Raw genomic sequence first — 24,686 nt, forward strand, 5'->3', positions numbered from 1 at the left:
CACTAGCTTCTGTCTTGAGGAGAATGCTTTATTTTCAGAGGTTCCTTTAAAAATTCTGAATTGCATTGAAATGAAAATCACATCTGAATGAGACACATTTCTGTTTTATTTGTACTTTATCATCCTAGTCATCACCTTGGCACAAATCAGAGCTTGGTGGAAACCAAGCCCACCTGACGTCCTGCTCCCCCGAACTCCTCTTCGGTACCACTACCAGCCTGCACCTCACACGCAGCCCAGGATGCACCATGACCAGAACAGCTGTGACCTGGCTCACCATGACCTGGCTCTCAAGCGCCAGGACTGCGGTAACCAGGCAGGACCGCTCCCTTGGATCAGATCTCAGCGTCTAAGAGCGGCAGGGGCGGGGTCCCCGCAGGCACTATGGTCTTCCTGCAGTGACAGATGCCCTCCTGGCAGGCCCTTCGGTTCCTTAACCTGGTGCTCTCAGGCTCAGCCAGCAGCAGCAGAGCCTGAGCATTGCTCACCCCCTCAAAAGCAGGCAGAAGCCATTAATAACCAAAGCCCACAATCCATGCTAGACTGGGCGTTGTAAATATTCCAGCAGACATCACCCTGTAAGCATAAGCACTGCAGACAACTGAGGGGGGTGGGACAGCACGGGGCTCCCATGCTCTTCGCTTTCACTTCTTTCTGCCGTCTGTTCTGTGACATACTCTCTCATTTCCTTCCATCTCATGCCAGCCTGATGTCCTGCTCCCCCAACCACGACCAGCCTGCACCTCACAGGCAGCCAGGGACGCACCATGACCAGGACAGCCACTCTGGGTCCCCTGGTGCTTCTTTGTGCTCCCCCCTGTGGTGGGGGCTCCTGCTGACCCCAGGGCGTTTCCTGCTCCAGCATGCCCGCTGTGCTTTGACGCTAAAGTGGCCTCGTGTCACATCTACTGGGAGACAGGGCTTCCTCTCCTATAGTGCCTAACACATACCATGTACAACTTTGACTAAGAAACGCTTTGGATGATGGTGGTGAGGGCACAAACACTCGGCCAAGCTGCTGACCCCAGGGTCACCCATCGATTGGCTGAAATGCAAGACCCGCCGTGGCCTGTTGCAGGGCCTACCTACTCCATTTGTTTCAGTGCCCTGGAAAAGTTTTCTAGGGCAGTTTTGAAAGCTTGCAGTAAGAAAGTTCCAAGTTCATTGCTTGTTTCTTGAATATCTGGGTCAAAACTTCCGAAGACTGGTGTGGAAACTTGGATGTCATCCCGGCCGGCCCGCAGCAGCACCCCACGCAGGTCCTCGGCAATCATGTCGTATTTCTGCTGGTCAAATTTGGACATGGCCAGCTCGTCCTGGGGGTAGGCGGCACCCTCAGGGTAGCAGTCCTTAGGCACCGGGAACTCCACCCACCGCAGCTTGGGGAGCTCAGAGAGAGCCAGGAAGAGGCGCCTCAGGGCAGAGGCCGACAGTGGGTTCCCCAGGAAGCGGAGCTCCTGGAGCTGGTGGCAGGGGCTCAGGGCCAGGATCAGTGTGCTCAGGTGACGGTCCTCGATGCTGCACTCCTCCAGGGTGAGGACCCTCAGTGTTTGGGCGGCCCGGCCCAGCAGCCTGAAGAAGGTTGAAGGGAAAAGGCTGACTAAGCTGTGTCCACTGAGGTCCAGCACCTCCAGGTGGGTGGCATGGGTACAGTCTGCCAAGAAAGCCATGTCTGCATGGTTCAGGGAACAGTTGGCCAGGTCCAGTGCTCTCAGCGGGGTTCTTAGGGGACTGCAGGGCAGGGTGGAAAACAGCAGAGGTGAGAGGTGGTCCTAGTGAGGGGCTCTGGGGGCAGTTAGGCAAATTCTGTCTCAGGGGTCAGCAGTCCACAACTGGACCAAATCCATCAGCTGCCTGATTTCGTCCAGCCTGAGACCTAAAATGGTCCTGACATTTTAAAATAGTTGAACAAATCAAAAGAAAAATAGTTTGTGACATGGGAAAATTATATGAAATTCAAGTTTCAGTGGCCGTGAATAAAGTTTTATTGGGATGCTGCCTCACTCATTCACTATGTACTGCGGCTGCTTTGGGGCTGAAAAGGCAGAACTGCACGCTCGAGAGAGTGGTGCGTGTGGCTGCATGTTGTGAAGAGGTCACTTTACCAGACAGGTCTGGCCTTGTCCACAGCTCCTGAAAGGTAAATCTGTGTTGTCAGCACTCTGTGTGGGTCCAGTGTAAGGAAGTGCCCACAGGGGTCCCTGTAGAGAATGTCTGCTCATGAGCTCGGTGGGGCAGAGAGATGCATGTGAACTGGCAGGAAATGAAATACCCAGGTTTCATTCAAGAGTGAAAGCCACAGTTTTAGGGCTGGGAAGGGCCTTGGAGCCCTCTAATCTAGGCTTAGCATTGCCTGGGACCTAAAAAGCCCTCCCTTTCTGATGTAGGTGGCCCCATATCAATCAACACACAGCTGGGGTGTGAGCCTGCTCTGGCCCAAGGTCCTCAAAGTCAGGAGCGGCATGTGCACCAGGGTCCTGTGAGAGATACATGTTCTTGGTCCACCAGGAGTCTGGACCTGAGCTCGGTGTCACCAAGAAGGGCGCTGAGTACAGGAGGATGTATGGGGTCCTGTTCTCTGTCCCCACCCATCCTCTTGCTGGAGATGCCTCCCCTACCACCTCCTGCATCTGTACTATGTGTGCACTGAGCGCCTGGTGCCTACCCACGGACCTGCACAGCTGAGCACTTGCTGTCTACCCCACAGCGCACTCTCTGCGTCATTGCTCTGCTCCATGGATGTTTCTCTTTTGATTTCTTTCATGCCACATCCATCCACAAGGAAATCCTGTAAATTCTCCTTCACATCAAGTCCAGGTCCAAGGGCCACTCACCACCTGCCCAGCTCACAGACGGTCCTAGCCCCAGTCTTCTCCTATCTTATTGGCAGTGTCTCCTGTACAAAAAAGGCTCAAAAGAGCAGGCCTGTTGACCGTGGGAGGCCTGCATCTAGGGCTTGGATTTGAGAAGGGTCCTATCACCCAAGTGACGGGTGGTCCCTGGCTCTAGACTGTTTGTACAAACAACGTGGTTCATACTGAGTCCCTGCTTCCTTCTGGGGTCTGGAGTCTTGGTGTGCACCCGGCTGAGGAGTCTGCCTACCAGCTCCCAGAAAACACCCTGGGTGTTTGGAACACATACCCCCAGTACAAAGGCATGTCTACGTTGAGGACGCAGGCCAGCCAACTGCAGGACTGTCCTGAAGGTCCCAGAGAGCCAGCCACCAGGCCTAGTTTTACTGTTCATGGGCTTGGTGGCCACCCTTTTCTGTGTAGGAGATTGATGTCCTGTGAGAAACAGGAGGAAGAGAGCCTTCATTCCTCTACCTGGCAGACTTGGGGTAGAGGAGCAGTGATGGAGGACCTGGGGGAGCCAGGGTGCCTGTAGGGGAGGAGAGGGAGTGCAGCCTTTGGCCACCTGGGCAGGCAGCTTCTAGGTTAACTTGTATAAAAGAGAAACACCTGTAAGCAAAGGCTCCCTAAATTAGGAGAGACACCTTTACACTCCCTGGCTCAAGAAATGAGAAGTTCAATTTTCTATAAGCTTTTACAAGTATATTCATGGCAGGTGGCCACCAAGGAGGCCCGCCAGCCCTCCTGGTGCTCCCACCCTTGTGTGGTGACTGCCTCCTAACCAACACAATATGAAACAGTGAGGACACACACCGAATAGGAAGTTATAAAGATCGCCTCACCCCTGGGTGCTCTGGCTCTCTGATGAGCACCCAGAGGCTGTGAACAGCTTGTGTGGCAAGGAGCCTAGGCCACCTGCCCACAGCCAGGTGAGTGAACCTGGAAGCAGACTGCCCACTTTCCCGCCCTGCCAAGCAGGCTGAAGTCCACTAACAGCCAGAGGTAAACTTGTGTGTTCAGCCCAGTGTTGGAGTAATTTGTTATAATAGCAAGTAATTAATACAATAATATAGTTACTTCTGTTATTGGTTTGCTAATTAGTAATTTTCTCTTTTGTTTACTAACTGAAAACAGTCCCCTGTGAGTTCCCAGTGCTATGCCCCCACCTTTTCCCTAGTCTGTCCCCACCTGCTGCTTTGGGCCTCTAAATCACAAGGTCCGATTATTGGGTCCTTGGTGCATCTTTAGCTTAGCCTCTAATAGGGCCTGTGTCACCCTGACCCAGGTAAGGGGTTGTGAGCAGAGACTGCACCTACCCTCTGGTCACCCCAGACTCACCCGAGCAGTTTCTGGATCTTCCCAGTCAGTGTGGAGAAAGCCACACTCAGCTCCGTGAGCTGGGTCATCTGGCTGAGCTCCCAGGCAATGGAGGTGAGGAGGGGGTCCTCACCCTCGGTGGTTGGGGTGCAGGCAGGGGGCGTGTCAAAGGCCTTGGCAGGCAGGGTGAGGGAGGCCAGCTGAGAGAAATGCAGCTGGGCCAGCAGCTGCTGCACGTGGCCCGCGTGCAGCCGCACGTTGTGCACCACCTGCAGCCTGTGCAGCTTGCCAGGCCCGGCCAGACACAGCACCTGCAGGAGCTGGCTGGGGTCCAGGCTGTCCGCCCGGAAGGACAGGCAGCGCAGGCGCAGTGGGGCGGGGCCTGCTGGCCCCAGGGCCTGCACCACCAACTGGAAGTTTCCATCAGTGACAAAGATATCAGCCAGGACCTTGACAGATCGCTGAGCAGCACGGGGTCCCGCCTGTAGCTCGCAGCAGGTCCTGGCCAGCAGCTCAGTGCGGCCCCACCGGCCCAGCGCCCGCCCACAGGGGCACTGCTGCACCTGCACGTCGCGGACTCCCGTGAGGTCAGCCAGCTGCAGCCGCGGCTGGCCCCTGCCCCGGAGCACGTGGTCCGCCAGGCCCCTCACGCAGGCCTCCAGGCAGGCCCTGCAGGCCCGGTCTCGCAGGTCACCCGCGTGGTCTTCGCTCGGCCCCAGCAGCGCACCCAGCCGGAACTCCTCCAGGGGCCAGCGCGCCAGCAGGACTCGGATCACCTCCGCCCGCTCCAGCAAGTAGCTGGCTTTGAAGAGGAGAGGGTAAAGGTTGTGGGCCACACTGTCCAGGCTCTCCAGGGCCACCTGGGGGTGGGACACCAGGGCCTCAGCAGAAGCGTAGCGTAGTGACTTCATCATGCCCACCTGCGGTGACAGAGGCAGGACAGTGCTCTCCCCTTGTGATTCTCCCAGAGACTCGTGTATGCCCTCCGCTATTTTTAGCAGCAGCTGCTGTGAGCAGCTTGCCTTTGGGAGGGAGGTGGCCCACCAGCCATGTGGTCATCTGATGGTTATTTTGGTCCTGGGCGCCTGTTTGGCTTGGGTGAAGCATCTGGCAGTGGCCGGCATGTCCTCGTGGAGCTCGGCTGGTGAAAGCAGAGCTGAGTGCTTAGCTCAGGGGGGCCTGGGCCCTGAAAGTTGCCGCTGTGCCCACTGCAGGGGGCCTGAGCTTGGAAGCCACAGTCAGCAGGTCCTGGGGCAGCCTCCTCAGGTGGAGCACATCTGCCCCAGGTCTCAGCCCTTCTCGCAGTTGCAGGAGCAGAGGACGAGGTCAGCCTCAGGCTAACAAGCCTTTCCCGGGAGTCTCTGGGGGCTGGAACCCACCCTTGACTTATGCCTGGGAATGGGGACATGGTACCAAGAATGGGGCTAGGCACCTCTGACAACTGTTTCCTGATTTTAAGACGAGACAAATAATGCCAGCCCCAAGAGGCGCCGACATTTTGCTTCACTCATCTCTTCCTTTATTCTCTCCCAGGACCCGGGCAGCCTGTGGCCTCCCCACTTCCACGGGAGGGAGCCATGGCATGAGCGAGCTGGGAGGACATGTAGGCGGTCCCTTGTGGGGCTGCCTGACAGCAGCTGGGAGAGGTGTGGCTCAGCACACACCCTCAGCCGCCTGCCTGCCTGTCCTCATCTTTGACTCCAGGAACCAGGAGGCCCTGGGAGCTGTGATGCCTCCCTGACATGTGTTCAACCATCACTCCGAAGGGGGCAGATACAATGGGCCAAATATGCCACTTTGACATAAGGATTATTTTGAGCTAAAGGTGCTTGAACAGTAGGTGTGCTGACTTCCCCTTCCTTCCCGAAAGCAGGAGCTATAGCTCTGTGTGAAAGCCGGGGGGTGGGGGGGGGTGTCGGGCCGGGCCAGGCCAGGGAATCCTGAGCAAACAGGCCTCACTAAGTAATTCGTCTTCCTTTGCTTTGCCACCACTGCCTCTCTACTCAGCTTAGTAGGGAAATGCTTGGGCTTTTCCACTTTGGGGCTTCATTTCCTGTGACAGCTCCATGTCACCTAAAATATATGTTAGATAAATCTGCTTGCTTTTCTCCTGTTAATCTGTCTTTTGTTACTAAAATGGGTGGAGAAATATTTCCTCTCTACAGAGCCTGGGCTGTTAATGGCTGTTAAGTGATTATTAAATGACGAACCCCTTCCCCCCAACACACACCTGAACACACACACACACACACACACACACACACCCCACCATCATTTGGGACAGGGCTGGAGCACACAGCCCTGGACAAGCACTGGTCTGGGAGGGTCACAGCTGGGACAGATACAGAAACACACACACACACACACACACACACACACAGAGAGAAAGATGAGGAGAGAGAGAGAAAGAGCAAGAGGAGGAGGGGGAGAGGCAGAGAAAGGCAGGAGGAGGAAAGGGACACGCTGCGGTGCGTGTGAGTGCGTGTGTGTGGGGTGTGGACCCTCTCTCAGGGTCCTGTAAGATAGCTGTCCCCTCTGAGCCTCACTGCGCCTCCCCCAGTTGGGGGACAGATGGGAAGGCCTCAGCTCCCAGGGTAGAACCCACTAGAGTCAGGCAGGGGAGGGGTGTGTGAGGCAGTGGGACTTAACCTGACACTATCAGAAGGTGTTTGAGGTGGATGTGCACCCCAGAGTGAGGCCCTGCTGTCTTTGCCATGTCCCTTCAAGTCTCAAGAGGTGGGCTCCCTGGTGATGTAGGTGACATATACAGATGTCCTTGGACACAACAGACCTTGTAGAGACGTGCAACCATGTGGTAGAAATGCATCCCATTTATTTCTGTTCCTAAAGTTTGGAACAAGTCAGCACTGAAAAATTAACAAAACAGTGCACAGCTGGCAAATCACAGAGGTGTGGCTCCTGCCACGACTGCTCCTGGTCTGGGTGGTCCATGTGGTGGTGGTGGTGGGGGGGGGGTAGATGCCTGTGGCAGGAAGCTCATTATAGGCCTGGTGTCTCCTGGGCTCTCTCTGCTTCTGATTCAACTCCTCTGGTGAGGGTGGTCCTCTTGGGCAATGTCCACACTTGGACAGGACCTCCAGCACTGGCTCCTTAGAGCTTCAGGCCCAACTGCCGTGCCCCTGCCCCACCCTGGTGCCTACCTGGGAAGCAGGGTGTAGCCTCAGCCCAGGCTCACTGTCACCCATGGCCTGAGTTGCCTGGAAGGTGGGGAAACACAGTCCCAGAGGGCTCACCCTGCTCTGAGGCCCCCACATGTCTGGGCCTCTGCACACGAATGGGGGCCTGTGTGCTCCCACCATGGTGGAAGAGGCTGGGCAGCACAGGGTGTCCGTGTTGGATGGAGGTAGAGGAGCCATACAGGAAGGACAAAGGGGAGGCCTGGGCATGGCCAGGGGGTGGGGGGAATGATGGAAATGACTTCAGGCCCCAAGGCGCATGTGACCCAGTATCCCATGGCTGGGGGCCGGGTGTGTCAGGAGACCCCAGCTTGAGTGTTTCATCCCCAGACCTTATGCACAGGACTGGGGTGAGGTTCCTCTGAGCTCTCCCTGGGGTTCTCCCTGGAGGAGCCACATCTCATCTAGGTCTCACAGCTGTCAAAAGAATGGCCCTATTATATCTCCTGGCCTCCTCCCACTGTCCCCTCAGCCCCCAGGTCTGTCATAGCACAGAGTCTTATCTGTGAGGCTCTGTAGGGGTTCTCACCCCAAAAGGCACTCTTGGCTTGTGGACACACATCCTTTTTAAAGTAGCACTTGGGGCCAGGAAAGGACAAGGACAGGGCACCATAAACAAGAGCCTCTGTGAGGCTGACTTCTCTTGTGGCAGGTGCAATGCTAGTCTGTGAGCTGGCAGGTCTGGGCCTGGACAGGAGTGGCCACTGGCAGACCTCAGCTGGCACCACAGGGCTTCCATGGGTGAAAAGAGTTTGGCCCTGAAATGTGCCTGGTCTGCACTTGACATTCTGATCCTGGAACGTGTGTGCGAGTGTGTGTGTATCTCACCAGCAGCCGCTCATGTGAACTGAAATCACTTAGATGATTACACAATGTGGCTGGTGGAAAACAGTCTATTTTACGGGCACAAGGGAGTCACATGTACTTGTAGACTTGTAATCAGCTCTGGGACCTACACACACACTGAAGGCAGGCAGTGCAGGGAGGCTATAGAAGGCAGTGGGGATGGTGGGAGTGGGTGGGCTGGGGGTTCTCCTCTGGGGTCTGAGCATGGAACTCAGGCCCAGATGTCTCCTTTGTACCTCTCCCACTACTCATCAAGAATGTCAAGGCCTTGAGATCTCAGTAGAGGAACTGGCCTCACACCCAAGGAACCTGCCACTGAGGCCTCACCCTGACAAGTGGACTGTGGCTCCCACCCAGGGCAGTGGTGCCCCATGCAACACCATGTGCCTGCTGCGACTTGGATTCAGTGTGTGCATGGGAATTCCTGCACAGAGTATTGGACAGACTGAGTGACAGCCCTGGCCATGACACAGCCTTGTCTGAAGACAACCACTGGCCGAGCTCCAGCCATAGGGCATGGGCAGGTGGGACTAGATATCAGGGAGTGCCGTTCTCAGAAGGAGAGGGTACCAGGTCTCCTTGAACTCCTGATAGGGCACCCCAGAGGCAGAAGTGGGTGGGTGGTGTCCACTGCCTTGGCTGGGCCTCTGGGGAGTGACTATCTGCACCAGGGGCTGAGGGGCCTGGCCCTCCTGTTGGAAAAAGGCCTGAGCTCTCAGAAATAGCTGATGCTGGACTCCTGAATATGCCGGTTACCAGGAGGTTAGTCAGGGAGATGAAGGAGCAGGGGAGCAGCCCTGCTTGGCCAATGCGCCCCTTGCGCAGTGCTGTCAACGTCTGGCTGTGCAATCACGATTTGGAAGCATCTGCAACAGGCAGAGACACGGTCAGGCAGCCTGGGTGGTGGTGGTGTGTCCGGCGCCTTAGGGATTACAGTGGGCAAGGGAACCCCTGGTACACTGGGGAAGCTGAGAAAGCCCAATACTTACGGAGTGTTTTGCTTGCGATTCAAACTGCTGTCCAGAAGCCTAAGACATGAGGGGTTTTGTTCTGAAAGAAGAGGAGGGAAGTCACTACAGAACCAGCATCACTGGTCATCACGAGTGATCTAGGGCACAGGAACAAAAGACCTGTTTCCCCAGCTCTCGGCTCAGCACGCCCTTAAAATCGGACCTTCCCTTCTAATGCTGCCAGGAGGTGGTCTGAGGGCACATCCCCAGAACTGGACATGTGCTTGCAGAGTCATGTTTATGATCTGGGCTGGGCAAAGGCTGCTGAGCCCACAGGCCCAGCCATATCCTGAGGAGAAGGTCTCTTGGAAAGAGATCTTCTTTCCTGTCTGGCCGCTCTTCTGGGCCACTTCAGTCCCTCCCTATCAGGGATGATGTCTCTGAGTGCACATCCAGGGCAATGTATGGGGCCTCCTCCATTACAGGCTGGGCCCCAGACACCCTATGAAGGTAAAAACACACGTTTGCATCAATTTGGGGAAACACTGATTTGCCAGGTATGTGATGCCATCAGAAGGGCAGGACTGGGGATCCTGTGAGAGTCCCAGGAGGGCTGGACTCCAGGCAGAGCCCCTGACCCTTGACCCTGCATCCTCTGATTCCAGCTTGCTCCTCGCCAGGCTGTTTGGAAACCGCCTCTGTTGACCATCAGCCCTCCTTCACCAGGACTGTGAGGGCCTTGAGTGGGGGCGCCACTGAGCCTGGGACCAGTGAATGCCAGATGGTACAGGTTACGTCTCCAGGTGGCCGGCAAAATCTAGACAGTGAAGAGGCCCTAAAATCACCCTCGCTAAGTACTGCTAAGTGACTTGGAAGTGCCTGGTGATGGAGCCAGGCCTCTGGTTTTGAGCCAACCTGGCCAGTGTGCAGTGCTGGGGTGTGGGTGGGGAGCAGATTCATATGCAGAATGACCCCTCAGAGCTGGGGGGGGGGGTGTCTCTGTGTGGTCCCAGGCAGCCCAGCATCACTTGGGCAGGTACTGACTACCCCCTAAGCACCTGGGCCTCTCATGTGGAAGTCTCAGAAGAGGGGGCACTCACGGTCGTGGTGAACTGATCTCCATCAAGCTGTGGCTGTAGTTCCCTCAGGGGAAGGGTGGAAGATGTGTTCTGGGGGCCCTTATCGGAGAACAGTTCCGGAGTGAGGGGCTGTGACAGCCCGGGTTGGCCAGGGCTGCTCTCCCCTGACATGCACTGGGAAGACTCCAAGCTCTCGGACCCTGTGGAGGGGAGCAGAGTTAGGGCTGGTCTATCAGGGTGAGGGCTGACCCCCTCCACCTCCCACGCTCAGGGGCTCTGGAACCTGTCAATCAAAAGCTAGGTGTTTTCTGCTCCAAGTGCAAATTTCTAACAGCCTGTGAGGCTGGGTCAGAGTAAGATGGAGTGGCTGAAAGGTAGACACCATGTAGGTTCATGGACAAGTGTTTCTGGACCTACTTTTCTGAAACCAGAGTAGAGCCAGTGTAGCCAATAGACCAAGGTAGAAGGCGCCCAGGCAACCTCTCCACCAGCAGAAGGCCTCTAGCTCATGGTGGGCGGCTCTGTGACCACTGGACATGCAAGTCAAAGGGGAAGCAGAAACTGAGACTGAAGATGGGTCTTGAGCCTTAAACAAGGAACCAAAACAGGACAAATGAGGCCTAACCTCCCCTCTTCCACCTCCCTGCCCCATCTCCCTTGAAGGACTGTTGGGCCCACCTATATTTACCCAGACCTAGACTTAGCGGAAGCCACTGGGTCCAGGCCCAGGGTCGCTCCCACAACTGGGACCTGTGTTCTAGGACACTGCTTGGGCCTAGTCTCAACCTCCCACGTGGGTGGACAGTGGCTTTCCCAAGCTTCTCTGCAGGATCTCAAGTGCTGTTTGGGCACCAAGCTGAGGATGGCCAAGCTGAGCCCTGAACACAGGCACTTCCACCTTGTCCTCACACTGGGCTCCCGGCCTCCAGACTCAGCCCTGACTGGAGGCTGGGTCAGCCTAGATGCCCGCTACCTGTGGTCCTGTAGCCAAAAGTATGTATCCTGGGAGTAAGTTGCTCTGGGCGGACAATGCCACATGTCCCCATTGTGCTCCAGTGGTCCGCCCTGCGGTGGCTACTGCCTATTCTGATCAGGTGTGCAACACCTGGCCACCTGGGATCACTGGCAGGTTTCATGTGCAAAGCCTTCAATCAGGCACAGAGATACCTTGGTGTCATTTGCAAAGCCCTCAGATGTTGACCTGTTGGCAATGACACATTTTGAGTTTGGGAGGAAGCTTGTCTCAGGCAGTGTGGCCCAAGGATGGACTGCATCTGTGCTGAGGGATGAGTTTCTTTGAGACATCTGTGATCTGAGGAGACCTAAAACCTGTGGTCCTCACACCACAGGCAGGATGCTGAGATAACCAACCACGGTGAATTCCACTGACACATCCCTTCCTCCATGAGGAAGTGTGTGCGAAATACTGCTTTATGGGGACGTAAATGACACAATAAACTTCATACCTCTAAGGTACAAATGGACAACTTTGGACATGTGTATACACTACATGAGGTTACACATGTGTACTTATCAGCCAGAGAGAACATGTGCATTGTTCACCAAGAGCTGCAGGTGCCGTTATGTTCAGTGTGTCACTGACACGGTGAGCACTGGATCCACTGCTGACTGGTCAGCCCTGTGTTCTTTGTTCTCTCTTCCACTTTCTCTACATTCTTTGGACTTTTTTCTTACAATTTCATTTTGTTTTCTTTGTTGGTGTATAAGCTGTGTCTCTTTGTTTTATTTCAGTGGTTGTTTTGGAGTTTGCAATCTAACAGGTCACAATTTACCTTTGAGTGATATTCCTCAGTTCACAAACAGTATAAAATGTCAGTGATGAGCGCCTCCTCCTCTCTGATTCTGTGTTTCATTTTGGATACTTTCTACTGACGTGTCTTCAAATTCACTAACATGTTCTTCTGTCACCCCATCCGGTGTCGTTTTCATCTCAGATATTGCAGTTTTTGTGCCTCTATGTTCAGTCTCGATGTTTTCACATCTTCCACGTCATTGCTTAACTTTTAAACGTCAGGAACAGTTATAACAATGGCTTGAAGGCAGCGACGGACAATTCTAACATCCACATCAGCTTCAGGCTGGTTCTACTTGATTATTTTCATTTCAATTTATGTTTTCTACTTTTTTAAAAAAATATCTTATTGATTTCAGAGAGGGGAAGGCAGAAGGAGAGATAGAGTCATCAATGATAAGAGAGAGTCATTGATCGGCTGCCTCCTGAATGCCCCCTACTGGGGATTGAGCAGCAAACTGGGTATGTGCCCTGACTGGGAATTGAACAGCAGTCTCCTGGATCATAGGTTGATGCTCAACTGCTGAGCCATGCTGGCTGGGCTGTTTTCTACTTCTTTGCTTGCCTGTTGTTCTGACTAGATGTCACACAATGTGAACTGACCTTACTGGGTGCTGGATACTTCTGTGATTCTATAAATCTCCATAAGCTTTGTTCTGGGTTGTAGGTAAATTACCTGGAAACTGATCCTCTTGGGTCTTGCTTTGTGATCTGGTGGGTGGGTCAGGGGCATTATTCAGTCGAATGCTCCCTCCTCCTGAGGTGGAACCTTCCAAGGACTCACCCTGCACCCTGCAAACCATGAGTATCCCATCTGGCTGGTGGGAATAAGGGCCCGTGTTCTCTAGTCCTTTCACAGATTCCCCAGCTTTAGGGGCTCCTCATGTGCTGTGCTGACGGCTACTTTGCTGGATTCTGGAGGGGACCCATCTGTCAGACTCCTAAGGTCTCTCACTGCATAGGTCTCTCCTATTCTGTCCTGCAAACCCCTGCCACCTTGGTTTCCTCCATGTGGGGAGTCTGCTGCACCATGTCCTGGGGCTCCCAAGGCAGAAACCAGGGCAGTCCCAGGGCTCACATCATCTTCCCGCCTCTCAGGGTCACTATTCTGTGTTGTCAGATACCCTGTGTTTTGAAATCTCTCATTTTATATATTTCATCTGGTTTAGTTTTGTCTGTTTTTTGTTGTTGTTGTTGCTGTTTGTTTTAAATCTATTCCGTTACTTCATCTTGGGTGGAAGGGAAAGTTTTCTTTAAATAAAAGAAAAATTCTAATTTGTTTGAGAACATTGGAAGTATATAAGATCAAGCGAAACAAATAAACACATACACTGGCCCCACCCACATCAGCCAGCAGAGGCTGGAGCGCAGGCAGCCACAAAGCATAAGTGCACTCACGTAGCGGAGGCTGGCTCCCCGTCTCCTGCTCCGGCTCGTCCTCCTTGATGCAGGCGTGGACATCGTATGGCGAGGGCCAGTGGGCTTGGCTGGAGGACACATGCAGGGCAGCAGAGGACTGGCTGCTGGAGGAGGAGGTGCTGCTGTCTGAGATGGTGGAGTGTGGTCTCTTGAAGGGGGTGCTGTGGTTACGGGAGGGCACAGCTATGGATGCTTGGGTTCTTGACTCTGGAAGGAGGCAGAAAGTAAGTCAGTCTGGGCTCTGCTTCAGAAGTGCAGCCTAGACGTAAGAACCAGACAGGGCCCCTTAGGAAGACCGACCAGGTCCCTCTGCCTGTGGTCAGCCCACTGCGCTAAGAGCTGCCCCTGGAGCTCTGGGGCCTGGATTCTAGTTGGCAGAGCAGAGTGGGGTGAGGGCTGTGGCCACCTTACCTGTTCTGTTCATGTGGTACTTGACAGCCCGGTCACTTATCGCTGCGTCGCTGGGCTTAATGTCCAGGAACAGTTTGCTGCTTAATCCCATAGACACCATTTCTTGCATTCTGAGTTCTGAAATAAAAGAATGTAGGACATGACATGCTTTCAGGTAACTCCCTGGGTTTAATACCACCCTTGACTGTGCTCTGCACCCAAAACTGTCAGTCCAGACCAGGAGCATGTCAGGGCCAGGCCCTGCTCCCCAGGGTGATGCTGGGGGGCCAAGGTGCTGGGGCTCCCAGTCTGGCACATGCATGTGGGCTGGGTGCCCTCAGAGAACATGAGGTGACAGAGGCCTCCAGGAGGCACAGAGCCATGAGGACACACTGACAGGTATTTGTGTGTCTTTGAATACTGAGAGGAGATCTAAGCATAGGGTGAGAGTCTAAGAATGAATGAATTCTTGGTAAAACTAAAAAAAAGAAAGACAATAATTACACTTGATCCACTCCAGGGGATCGAGGAGGCACTAGGCACCCTGAGCAGAGCTGCCTTGTGCAGCATGAGCACGTGTACATGTGCATGTGTGTGAGCACATACATGTGTGTGCATGTGCACATGTGCACATGTGTGTATACATGTGTGCAGGTGTGGTCTATGCTTTGAAGGAGGCGGCCGTAGGGGGATGTGGGGCATCTCTGTGATAGGTTAAGGCTCTGGCCAGGGTACAGCCACTGAGGGGACAGGTGGTTGTGTTAGCCATTTTGACGTTAGAGCCCTTAGGGTTCCCTAGGTCTGTGGGTCAGAGCTGGGATAGGAGGGCCAGGTTAAAGGTCACTATGAAGATGGCATTTACAGTAGCCAGACTGGATGAATGGCCACTTGAGAGTGTAGACAGAGGTGCCCTAGTGACTAAATCGGGGCAGAGGAGGGGCCAAAGGGGTGACATTGAGGAAGAAGAAACCTGGAGGGGGGGCAGCAGAAGGGAAAAGGTGTCTTATCGAGGAGGGGCCCTCACGGGCAAGGAGACCACAAGCTGACCATCAGCCCAGCATCCAGTCAGTTGGAAGGACCTGACAAACAGGGCAGGGCAGACAGCTGACCCCCATGGGCCTAAGGAGTTGAGAAGCCTGACCATGAGCCCTCTCTGGAGGGGCTGCAGAGCGGGGGCAGGGGTCTTGTTTATACTTATTTTAAGGAGAAATATGTGTTTGTGTGCCAATGGGACGGATCCTGGTAAATGGTGCTGACTGAGGGCCTCCCAAGGGCCACCAGGTCTGGGCCTCTGGGATGGGCACCCTGCCAGGGAGCTCGCCTCACACCCTCTCTCACCCACCTCTGTTCCTCAGAGCCTGCCGCCACAGGATCTTCCCGATCATGTCAGTCCACATGGTCTTGACTTCTGGAGAGCTCGCCTGGAGAATGAAGGAGTCCTGGGATTTCCGCCGCCTGCGGAACCAGATCTCAAACTTCACACCACTGTCCCCGACGGATTCTGTCAAACCGATTTCAGCCATCTGCAATCACAGCATGGTAGGAACCTCAGAGACACTCTCTGAACAACTGACCACTTTTGGGCTGACACTTTGACCCCAGTGCCTCAGTGCTGGAGGCCCAGATACCAAATGGTGTGGATGAGGCCAGGCAGGGGGCTAGTGCGGGACAGAATGGATCAAGTTTTCATCCCATCCACACTGGCTCCCTCTCAGGGCTTCAGTTTCCCCTCTAGAGAAATAGGGCTGGATTGGAAGGTTCTGTGGTGCCCTCTGGCTGTCACACACTGAGTGGGGTCACACAACTGTCACACCTCTGACATGTTCCTCCGTGCTGGCAGGTAAGGGATTATGGGTGTGGGCTCCTCCCAGGAGCCCCAAAAGCTCTTTATCCTAAGAGCTTTCTTTGACCCACTGAGGGGAGGGCCTCTTTGGTGTTCACTTTTATCAAAATCCATAATGAAGTGACTGACTGAGGAGACACTGTTTTCTAGCCACTGAACCAGCACACGGAAAGCCTTGAAGTTTTGGGGTCTGAGGTTTTCAAAATTCAGCCAAAGAACCACAGGAAAAAAACAAATACCATGAAGACCAGCAAGGACCAGCCTGATGCCAGCAGCATGAGGTGCGAGGCGGGCGCATTACCTTGAAGGATTGCTTGTATGTGTAGATGTCGTAGCCTCCGTCCACCTTTCTGGTCTTGCTAAACAGGATGAGGTCTTCGAAAAGGAAGACGTGCCTCAGATATTTCTTTCTTCCACAGCAAACGATGAACTCATCCCGGCATCTCAGCTGCCCCTGCTCCTTCAAATTCACCTGTGGATGGAGCAAGCCTCCCTCAGGGACCACTGGGTTTGATCTGATCCCATCTTGACCTCTGGAGGGGGGAGGGGCTGGAGGCTGAGCCAACACCAAAGGCCAATGATCCCATCAATCACACCTATGTAATGAGGTCTCCACAAAAGCCCAAGAAGACAGGTTTGCAGAGCTCCTGTTGGTGAGCACATGAAGATGCGGGGGCACTAAATGCCCTTTCCCCACACCTTGCCCTGTGCATCTCTTCCGTCTTGTTTCTGAATTGTATTCTTTATAATAAACTGGTGATCCAGTAAGTGAGATGTTTCCCTGAGTTCTGTGAGCTGCTCTAGCAAATTAATGGGACCCAGGAAGGGGTCTCGGGAACCTCCCATCTATAGCTGGTTGGTCAGAAGAACAGGTGACAACCTGGACTTGTGATTGGCATCTGAAGTGGGGAGGAGTGTTATGGGACTGAGCCCTTAGCCTGTGGGGTCTGACATCATTGAAGCGTAGATGGTTTCAGAAGTGAGTTAAATTGCAGGATACCCAGCCAGTGTCCGAGAATTGCTGGGATGTGTGGGGAAAACCCTTACACTGGAACTGGGTGCAGAACCCTCAGGGTGGGGTTCCCTCATGCCCATATTCCTGCTCATCTGCATGGATGTTACAGTAAAAGCCTGTCTTCAATTTTACTAAACTTCCCACTTCAAAACCCATTGTTCATTAAAAAAAAAAAGTTTTTATTGATTTTAAAAAGAGAGGAAGGGCGAGGGAGGGAAAGAGAAACACAGATGTGAGAGAGAAACATCGATTGGCTGCCTTCTGCACGCCCCCTACTGGGGACACCCCCTTCTAGGGATCAAGCCTGCAACCCAGGTATGTGCCCTGACTGAGAATAGTACCGGCAACCTCTTGATGCACCAGACAACACTCAACCAACTTAGCCACACTGGCCAGGGCATCCCTTATGCTCATTTTAATGGAAACCCCCTTGTTGAAGTGCCAAAATTTCACTCACTGTGTATAAACGCCCAATGTGGCAGCCCCAAGAGTAACATTATGAATTCCACACCTGAGCCATCTCACACCACGGAAATCCCTCTGAGCTGGGACTTGGGCAGATACTCGGGGATGTACTTGCCATGCCCCAGCCAGACTAGTGGTCTTTGTGGATGGATCCCGAAAGACAGAAACACCACCTTCCCTCCATGCACAGCACTGTTCTGGTGATGCCCGAGAATGCTGGGTGGATCCCAGTCATCCCAATCACTCAGCTAACCTCACTGGGAGAGTCTGAGGGGCTGTGGGTCCTTGGTGATAACCCTGTGGTTTGCTGCTTTGCTGTCCTCTTGAAACTCTTTTTATTTATTTATCTTTATTGTTGAAAGTATTACAGATGTCACCTTTTTCCCCCATTGATCCCCTCCTCCTGACTCCCACCCCCATCCTCAGGCCTTCACCACACTATTGTCTGTGTTCATGGGTTGTAATGCTGCTCTTAGCAAGGCACCCACATTTTCACTGTGATCTGGAAATTCCATAGCCATCTGCCTGACAATCAGAGACAAGGGGTCCTGCCTGAGTGGGAGTCTCCTCTTCCTGCCCATGTTGTTCTGCCATTCCACAGTGTGGGGGATGTGGATGCCAGCCTTGGTCCCCCAGTAGAGACCAGCTTGTAAATGGGCAGGCCAGGCCCCAAGCCCAATGGCCCCACTCAATTTTCATGCGTCCAGTTGTTTTAAAATATCCCCAGTAAGCAGATGTGTAGCATCTAGAGCCCACCTCATCTCACACCCTACAGCTGCTGCTCTAAAGCAGGGCACTGAGTTCTTCTCTGCTCCTGTTTCTCCCTTGGGTGGGGGCCTCTGGAAGATCTAAGCTTCAGGGACATCCCTAAAGAAAAGTTCTGTGCTCCTGATCCCAGACATGTCCTTCTCCTTGATCGACCCGAAGCCCTGAACCACGAGAGCCTGCTGGGGCCTTGGGGTACTTACATCACAGCCGCGGACAGCATCCATGGCCAGCAGATCGTTGCCGTGGCGCAGCTGGAAGCGGACCATGTCTTCTGCGGCCTTCACCTCACCCAGCTCCTGCTCGTGGGCAGGGCAGTGTTCGGCCTCCTTGACCAAGTCCTGGAGCAGCAGTGCGTACTTGCCCATGCGCTGCACGGGCTTCAGCAGGTAGGAGGCCAGGTCCATCTTGTCACCCAGGGCCTGTTGCTTGTCCTGCAAGGGCCAGGGGACAGGGTCAGTTTAGGTCAGGCCAGGGGCGGTGTGGCAGGCTGGCGGGCTGGGGGATGACCTTGAAGAAGGCGTGGCCATGGCTGCAGAGCAGGGTGTCCGACTGGGGCTTGTTCTTGCTGTAGAGCGCGTACATGCCAAACTGTTCTTCCTGCAAAGGGGAGGGCATGATGCGCCTGAGTGCGGGCCCCAGCCCGGGAGCGCTGTTCCCAACACAGTTATGAGAAAAAAACACAGAGCTGCATTAGGGCCACCTCGGCTCCCCAGCACCGTGGGTGCTCCTGGGGGCAATGCCAGGGTTCTGGGTGGGTCTTAAGTACAGTGTTTGGGGGAAGAGGTGCAAGGAGCACTCAGGGCGGGCTGGAGAGGGTCATGGGAGTACTGGAATTTTTGTTAACGGTCAAGAACTGAAGTGGTCTAAACATTTAAAATTCTCACAAATATGAAACATTATACCAATTGCACCTTATGGCTAAAAGCACCCTTCCAAAAAGAGCCGAAAAGACATGTGGACTTTCTGTCATCCCCGGTATTTTCTTGTGGTTACTTATATTTAATAACACCAGGGCAAAGGTGTCATCTGCCCACAGCACAGAGCCACTTGGGTGCCCAGTGTCTAGTAGCTACTTGTTCAAAGAATCTTTTCAGAGAGAATTAAGAATTTTATCAGAGACTCCAACAGAGAGATATTCCACGTTCATGGCTGAGAAGAGACTTAGCCAAGAGTTGGCAGCTCTCCTCAAGTTAGTCCATGCATCCCGACCAGGTTCTCTCAGAGCCGGTCATGCTGATCCTGGGGTCTGTCTGGAAGGGGAGCTGGGTGGGCCCCAGGCAGGAGGACTGTGAAGGGATGGTGGGCTTCTCAGCGCAGGAAGTGAACTGGTTTTGGGAGTTCTGATGAGGTTCGAGTGTTGAGGAAGTGGGGCTGTCGACAGAATTAAGTGTGATGATGTGGATGAAGCCCCAGCGCCATGTGGCCCTCAACGAAGGTGCCACCAGGTGAACTGGAAGTACAGTGTCCCGTGCTGTTGGACCTATGGGCTCACTGTCTATTCTGGGTGCCTGTGTATTGACAGGTCTTAATGTGCTGCTGGAGGACACATTTCCTAAGCCTGGAGCGTAGGCTCCCAATGGCCTAAAATGTGGGCTGGCACTCCAGAGCCCGCTGCTCTGAGGGCGATCTCTGCCCACTGCGTGGGGGGACTTACATGTCGCAGAAACCCGCGTCCCACGGCCAAGGGGCAGTGCCGGCAGTGCTCCAGCTCCACGAGGAAGTGCTGCTGGTGGAAGTCGTAGAGCTTCTCCAAGTTCCCAAAAATGATGCCGCGCTTCCCTCGCAGGTCCTGAGGCAGGTCCACTCTTTCCATTTCTGGAAAATAGTTGTCGATGACATATCCTAAGGACCTAACATACTCCCTCTCCGTGGAGATCATCTCGGCCATTATGTGCTGCAGGCGGCTGCTGGAAGACAGAGAGCGGGCGGGGCTGAGGGATACGCAGGAGGGTGCACAACGGGAGGCGCACGGCACAGAACCTTTCCAGCTGCGGTGCGTCCTCAGCTGTGAGTAACGTCAAGAATGCCCCACACCAGTCGCTTGGCCACCTGGAGCTGCTCCCTTGGCATAGAGTAGGAAAAGGTAAGAGATACAGGGGAGAGGTGTGTGTTACATGAAACGTTTCCATGTTACTGGTCATGGCCTCTGCAGATGAAAATCCTTCAGGAAACTGGAAAGGAGAGATTCGCAGGCTCCCTGACTAAGCTGAGTCCTGCGGGTTCTCATTTCCAGGCAGCCTGGTTAGCGCCTGCTTCAGGGGGCGGCTGCAGCAATAAGAAGACTTGCCCCTCAGTGGCGAGCCTTGTGCAAGGAAGGCTGTACTAGAGATTTATGAGATTTCTGATGCAACTCAACTGCTAACCTATCAGAAGAGATTTCTGAAAAAACAAAAAACAAAAAACAAAACAGCTTTAAATGGCAGTGACATCTGACCCAGGGGCTGAGGAGAAGCAGCTGGAGCAGAAGACACCAGAGCAGGGCCTCGGGGCCCAGGACCGTGAGGAGATGAACAGCAGGGGCAGACAGCTCCTTCCACTGGCCCAGGGCTCCTGGGGCTCCTTCTGGTGTGCATGCTAGCACATACGTGTCACCAATCAACTGCACCGAAGGTACTTCATCAGGGCATGGAGAAGAGGTCTGCTGGTGACCTGGGCCCCACCCACTAATAACGAGGCACACTGCTTTTCTCCCCTACTTGATAGCATCCTATTGTCAACTTTCTTAAATTACTCAATCCTAATGACACTAATGGCGATTGGCAAAATTTTTCTGCCATTAAATGTCTTAACTTTTTTTTTAATTTGGAAAAAAATTAAAAGCAAATAATGATGAAAATATGCCAGTGGTCAGAAATGTTCCTGACTACATTCCACTTACTGCAGGCCTGGAAAACTCAACTTTCTCCACTCCCACCCACACATAACAGATTTTATAAATACTTATTGTTTCTAAGAAGACAGCACATGTGGCCAGCCGGGAGCACCTACTGCTGGGCAGCCTCGAGGTGCCCCTGTTGTATAGCACGGGCCTCAGAGAATCACCTCCCGTCAACACTCACAGAAAAGAAGTGTCCTCCTTAAATACTCAGAAACAAAATTAAAATGAGAGTAGTCTAGAGATTTGGACCAAATTAAATGGAAACTGACTCATGAGGCCATAATAGCTAGAAATTTCTGGGAAAATGACTGCTGACCAGGTGACAGAAGCTCCCTCTGGACACCTAGCAGGTTTAGGTTTTCAGGAAAGATGGGTTTGGTTTAATGGTCTCCCTCACCCCCAACCCCTGGTGCCCTGGAGTTTGAGGAGGACTTGCTCCCTTTCTGGTAGACTGTAGACTCCTAACTACCAGACCCTGGAGTGGTGGGGTCTGTGGCCTGAGAATGGTGGGAGAGGAGACCTATCTCCAGGGGCAAAGGCAGGATGGCTTTCCAAACCTGCTCCCTTCCCGACCCAGGATGTCCACTCTGGGTGACCAGGGGCAGCTCTTCTGAGTAGATGGCTCCACCCCTTCATTCTGCTGCCCTGAAACTTTTTACATAAGCATAGTGGAGCTCGAAGGCCACCTGCAAACCCGCGTTACCCACTGCCACCTTCCCACGGATTCCAGCCCGCAGGGAAACACACCGCAGCTGCTCCCGCCACTGTAAAAATGAAACCTTTACCTTCACCAAGGCACACTGTAACTGCCCTGGGTTTTGAAACTTAAAGGTGTGTTTCAGAAGAGTATTTTGTAACCATCTCAGTTCAGATTAAAGCTGTTCTGCATGAGGAGGAAACACAGGACAACAAACCAGCAAATAAACTAGGACACCCCACCTCAGGCTGCAACACTCACTATGAAAACAGCAAACAGCACAGAAGTGCTGTGGCACCAGCCAGTGTCACTGTCTGGCATTAGAGGTGGGAGTAATTCTTGCCACTTTATCTAAACAATTAATAAAAAGTATTTTACAAACATCTCAAAGATCAATAAATTAAAATGTACATCCATCTTCATTTGGGCAATAAACAAATAGGTACAAACTTCTTACCACAGCACTTAGAGACTTTTTAAAAGAAATTTTTAACATAATTTTTTTCATATTGTGGGCTTGATTTGCTTATTGCAATTTTCTAAAAATGGACTTCAAGTAACTAGACTTGGTTAACCATCAGAGTGGGTGTGCCAGGTAACCACACGCCATGAAAAAGAAAGCAGTTCTCAACGACTCTGTTCTGAACACAGGAGGTAACTAATATGTTGCTTAAGGCCAAACGCGAGTCCGGCTGGCCTGGGCAGAACAGGGTAGGCTAGAGGGATGTCTGCAGACTTTCTGTCTGGCAGAGCAAATTTAATGGCTTTGCATTTCTAGATTCCCACTGACCACTAGGCCCTAAGGCTGCAGGGCGTCCACCTCACCTTCCTGCTGGCCTCCTTCTATCCTCCTCAGAGGGGTGGATCCTGGAGGGAGAGGACAGGCTCCGGTTCCGAGTGACTAGGGGGCTTTCGGCACGTGGCCTCAGTGGGGGCTTCTTCTCCGAGGCCATGGTGCTGGTCACCTCCAGGCCTTTGATGAAGACCCCAGTGTGGCCTGGCCGGTGGGAGTCCCTGGGGCTACTGTCAAGCTGTGGACTCTCAAAGCTTAGTGTTTTCTTCATAATTTTCTTCAGGGGATGTTTCCTGTGGTGGATGATGGGGGTCTGGACAGGCTCAGAGGAGCAGGTGGAACTGTCGTCTGGGGTATGCACACCTGGGTCCAGGTGCTCACCCTCCTGCCCACACAGAGCGACTTGTCCGGGGAGGCTGGATAGCAGTTGTGTCCGCTCCCCAGCACAGCCCCCGGGGTCAGTGGGGGGGATCCAGGATGTCTCACGGTGCCTCATCTCGGCCCCCTGGACAAGCTCAAGCTTCAAGGGTCTCTGCTCCGGAGGCAGGGCACTGGGGCCCGAGGCAGCCTCAGAAAGGGCCTCCTGGGAGCAGAGTCGGGTCTGCTGGCACTGGAGCCACAAGGCATGCCACTGCTCCAGCGCCTGCTGGCCACCCAGGCCCAATACCCCCAAGCTCGCAGACACCTCCACGGCATCCTGGTGACAGCTCTTCAAATACTCAGCAACCAGCTCTGGGCCCAGGGGTTCCAGGCACTCACTGCAACGCAGTGTCCTCTTGTTCACCTGTGCAGCAAAGGAGGGCGCTGATCAGTACAGTTAGGGACTCGCATGGCCCGATGGCTATGCAGGCCCCACCGAATGTTATGTGGCAAGTGAGTAGCTTGAGTGAACTCAGGTCACACTTGTTCTGCTATCCAGGCACCCAAATCAAGGACCAGGGTGAGCCAGATGGCCGGAGTGAGAGGAACACCCAGGGGACAGCTGCTGTCCAGACTCACCCAAAGGGCAGACAAGTCCTCCACGGTCCCCAAGGGCACCATGAAGGGTGTCCCAGGACCATGAGATGTCTGTGAAATCAGTTATTCCACACCTCTGCCTGGTGTGGGAGCCTGAGAGGCCGTGACAGTGGATAGAGACCTCCTACCCCTGCCCTGCCCTGCGCTGGGACGTGGTCTGACAGGAGTGCTGGCCAGCTGGCCCAGTGCTTGGCCCACCCAGACCTGCATGGGGACAGCACTCACTAAATGTCTGAAAGTAAAGGACAAGGGCAGCACATGCAGGTCCTTGAGATTCCGCTGGGTCTCTTACCGGCTCGGAGAACGGGGACTGGAGGACCCACTGGGCCAGCTCTCCCTCCTTCCACTCAGCCTGGCCAGCTGTGGCGCTCAGACACCTCCCGACATCCCGTACTATTTCCTCTGTGTCCTTCGAGTTGTTCTCTTCCATCAGCTGTGGTCCTTTCTGACAACACTGCTGTAGCCCAAGGAATCAACCATCAGCACAAGCTGGGCACTTACTCTGGGGTTTCGGAGCGAGGGCTGGACTGCACCCACCGTGGGCCTGGGCTGCCTGGCTTGCAGCTCCTGCTGCTGCAGCTTCCCGTTCTCAACAGAGAGCAGCTCCAAGGGGCTCAGGAATTTCTCTTGCTCTTTTTCAAACCATGATTTGATCTACATGGGAAAAGAAGGTTTTACTATTAAACGTGTGAAGGAGTCTGGCTCTAAGACTGTGGAGGGCGAAGGAGGAGCCAGAAGTTGCTCAGGGGCTGGCTCACTCGTTCAGGCAGATGACACTCCTTGTCCTGATGCAAACGCTGCATCTCCCTTGAACATGTTGTCAGTAACTACAGAGCAGCAGGAGCCACAATGCAGGCTCAAGTTTATAACTATTTTCACTGTTTGGAAATGGAAACTGAGATCATTGAAAAATAAATCCAGAACTTTCAGTTTTGAAACTTCTTACTACGCTAAATATACCCCAGAAATATTCTTCAGGCTGGTGGCACTTGGACACCCAGGGGCTGCCTGGGAGTGACTGAGAAGCCAATGGCAGCCCTGCCTGTACCTCACAGTGTGAGAGGTCCAGGTTCTCATTTTAAGGACAAATTCTGTAGCAATATCATTCGGTTCATACTAAGCATGTCATAGGGAAATGCTTATTTTTCATGCACAGTTCTTGTTGGAGAGGAATGCCAGGGACCTCTGGCTGTTGGGTGCCCAAGAAGAGAGGTCTATTATTAAAAACAGTGCAGTCGGGCTGCACCTATGACTGCAAGGATTGGGTTTAGTGATCTCAGATGTACAGGCAGAGGAGAGAGATTAGAGTGTACATTCTTTGTGGACAGTGTCATGGAGAAAAATATC

General features: G+C 53.6%; 2 protein-coding genes across 6 annotated transcripts in view; both read right to left on the bottom strand.

Moving 5' to 3' along the window:
- Nucleotides 1-818: 818 nt before the first annotated feature.
- On the bottom strand, nt 819-9,259 carry LRRC14B (leucine rich repeat containing 14B). The gene is made up of 3 exons (XM_087815368.1): nt 9,202-9,259; nt 4,191-5,089; nt 819-1,731 (listed from the first exon to the last, which is right to left on the bottom strand). The coding sequence occupies exons 2-3, from the start codon at nt 5,081-5,083 to the stop codon at nt 1,086-1,088; spliced, it is 1,539 nt and encodes a 512-aa protein (XP_087671494.1). The 5' UTR covers nt 5,084-5,089; nt 9,202-9,259; the 3' UTR covers nt 819-1,085.
- PLEKHG4B (pleckstrin homology and RhoGEF domain containing G4B) overlaps nt 5,023-24,686 on the bottom strand; it is a 77,703-nt gene continuing 58,039 nt past the window's right edge. Inside the window, exons 12-24 of one of the 5 annotated variants that reach the window (XM_087815365.1) lie at nt 23,877-23,993; nt 23,632-23,796; nt 22,355-23,106; nt 19,609-19,861; nt 18,462-18,551; nt 18,155-18,385; nt 16,008-16,178; nt 15,206-15,386; nt 13,885-14,001; nt 13,453-13,680; nt 10,263-10,441; nt 9,202-9,262; nt 5,023-5,089 (exon numbers count right to left, since the gene is read on the bottom strand). In XM_087815365.1, coding sequence (XP_087671491.1) covers nt 9,221-9,262; nt 10,263-10,441; nt 13,453-13,680; nt 13,885-14,001; nt 15,206-15,386; nt 16,008-16,178; nt 18,155-18,385; nt 18,462-18,551; nt 19,609-19,861; nt 22,355-23,106; nt 23,632-23,796; nt 23,877-23,993 — 2,526 coding nt within the window. In that variant the 3' untranslated portion in view covers nt 5,023-5,089; nt 9,202-9,220. The other 4 variants (XM_087815366.1, XM_087815367.1, XM_087815363.1 and 1 more) reach the window with 4 other exon arrangements.

Source organism: Miniopterus natalensis, chromosome 3 (genome assembly GCF_054644295.1).
Source record: "Miniopterus natalensis isolate mMinNat1 chromosome 3, mMinNat1.hap1, whole genome shotgun sequence".
In the NCBI taxonomy this organism is placed as follows: domain Eukaryota; kingdom Metazoa; phylum Chordata; class Mammalia; order Chiroptera; family Miniopteridae; genus Miniopterus; species Miniopterus natalensis.

Bases quoted from the DNA above. Each gene is read 5' to 3' on its own strand.
- LRRC14B (XM_087815368.1), bottom strand. From the start codon at position 5,083: ATGATGAAGTCACTACGCTACGCTTCTGCTGAGGCCCTGGTGTCCCAC. The intron at 1,732-4,190 runs GTGAGTCTGGGG...CCTGCCCTGCAG, and splicing joins AAGATCCAGAAACTGCTCGG to TCCCCTAAGAACCCCGCTGA.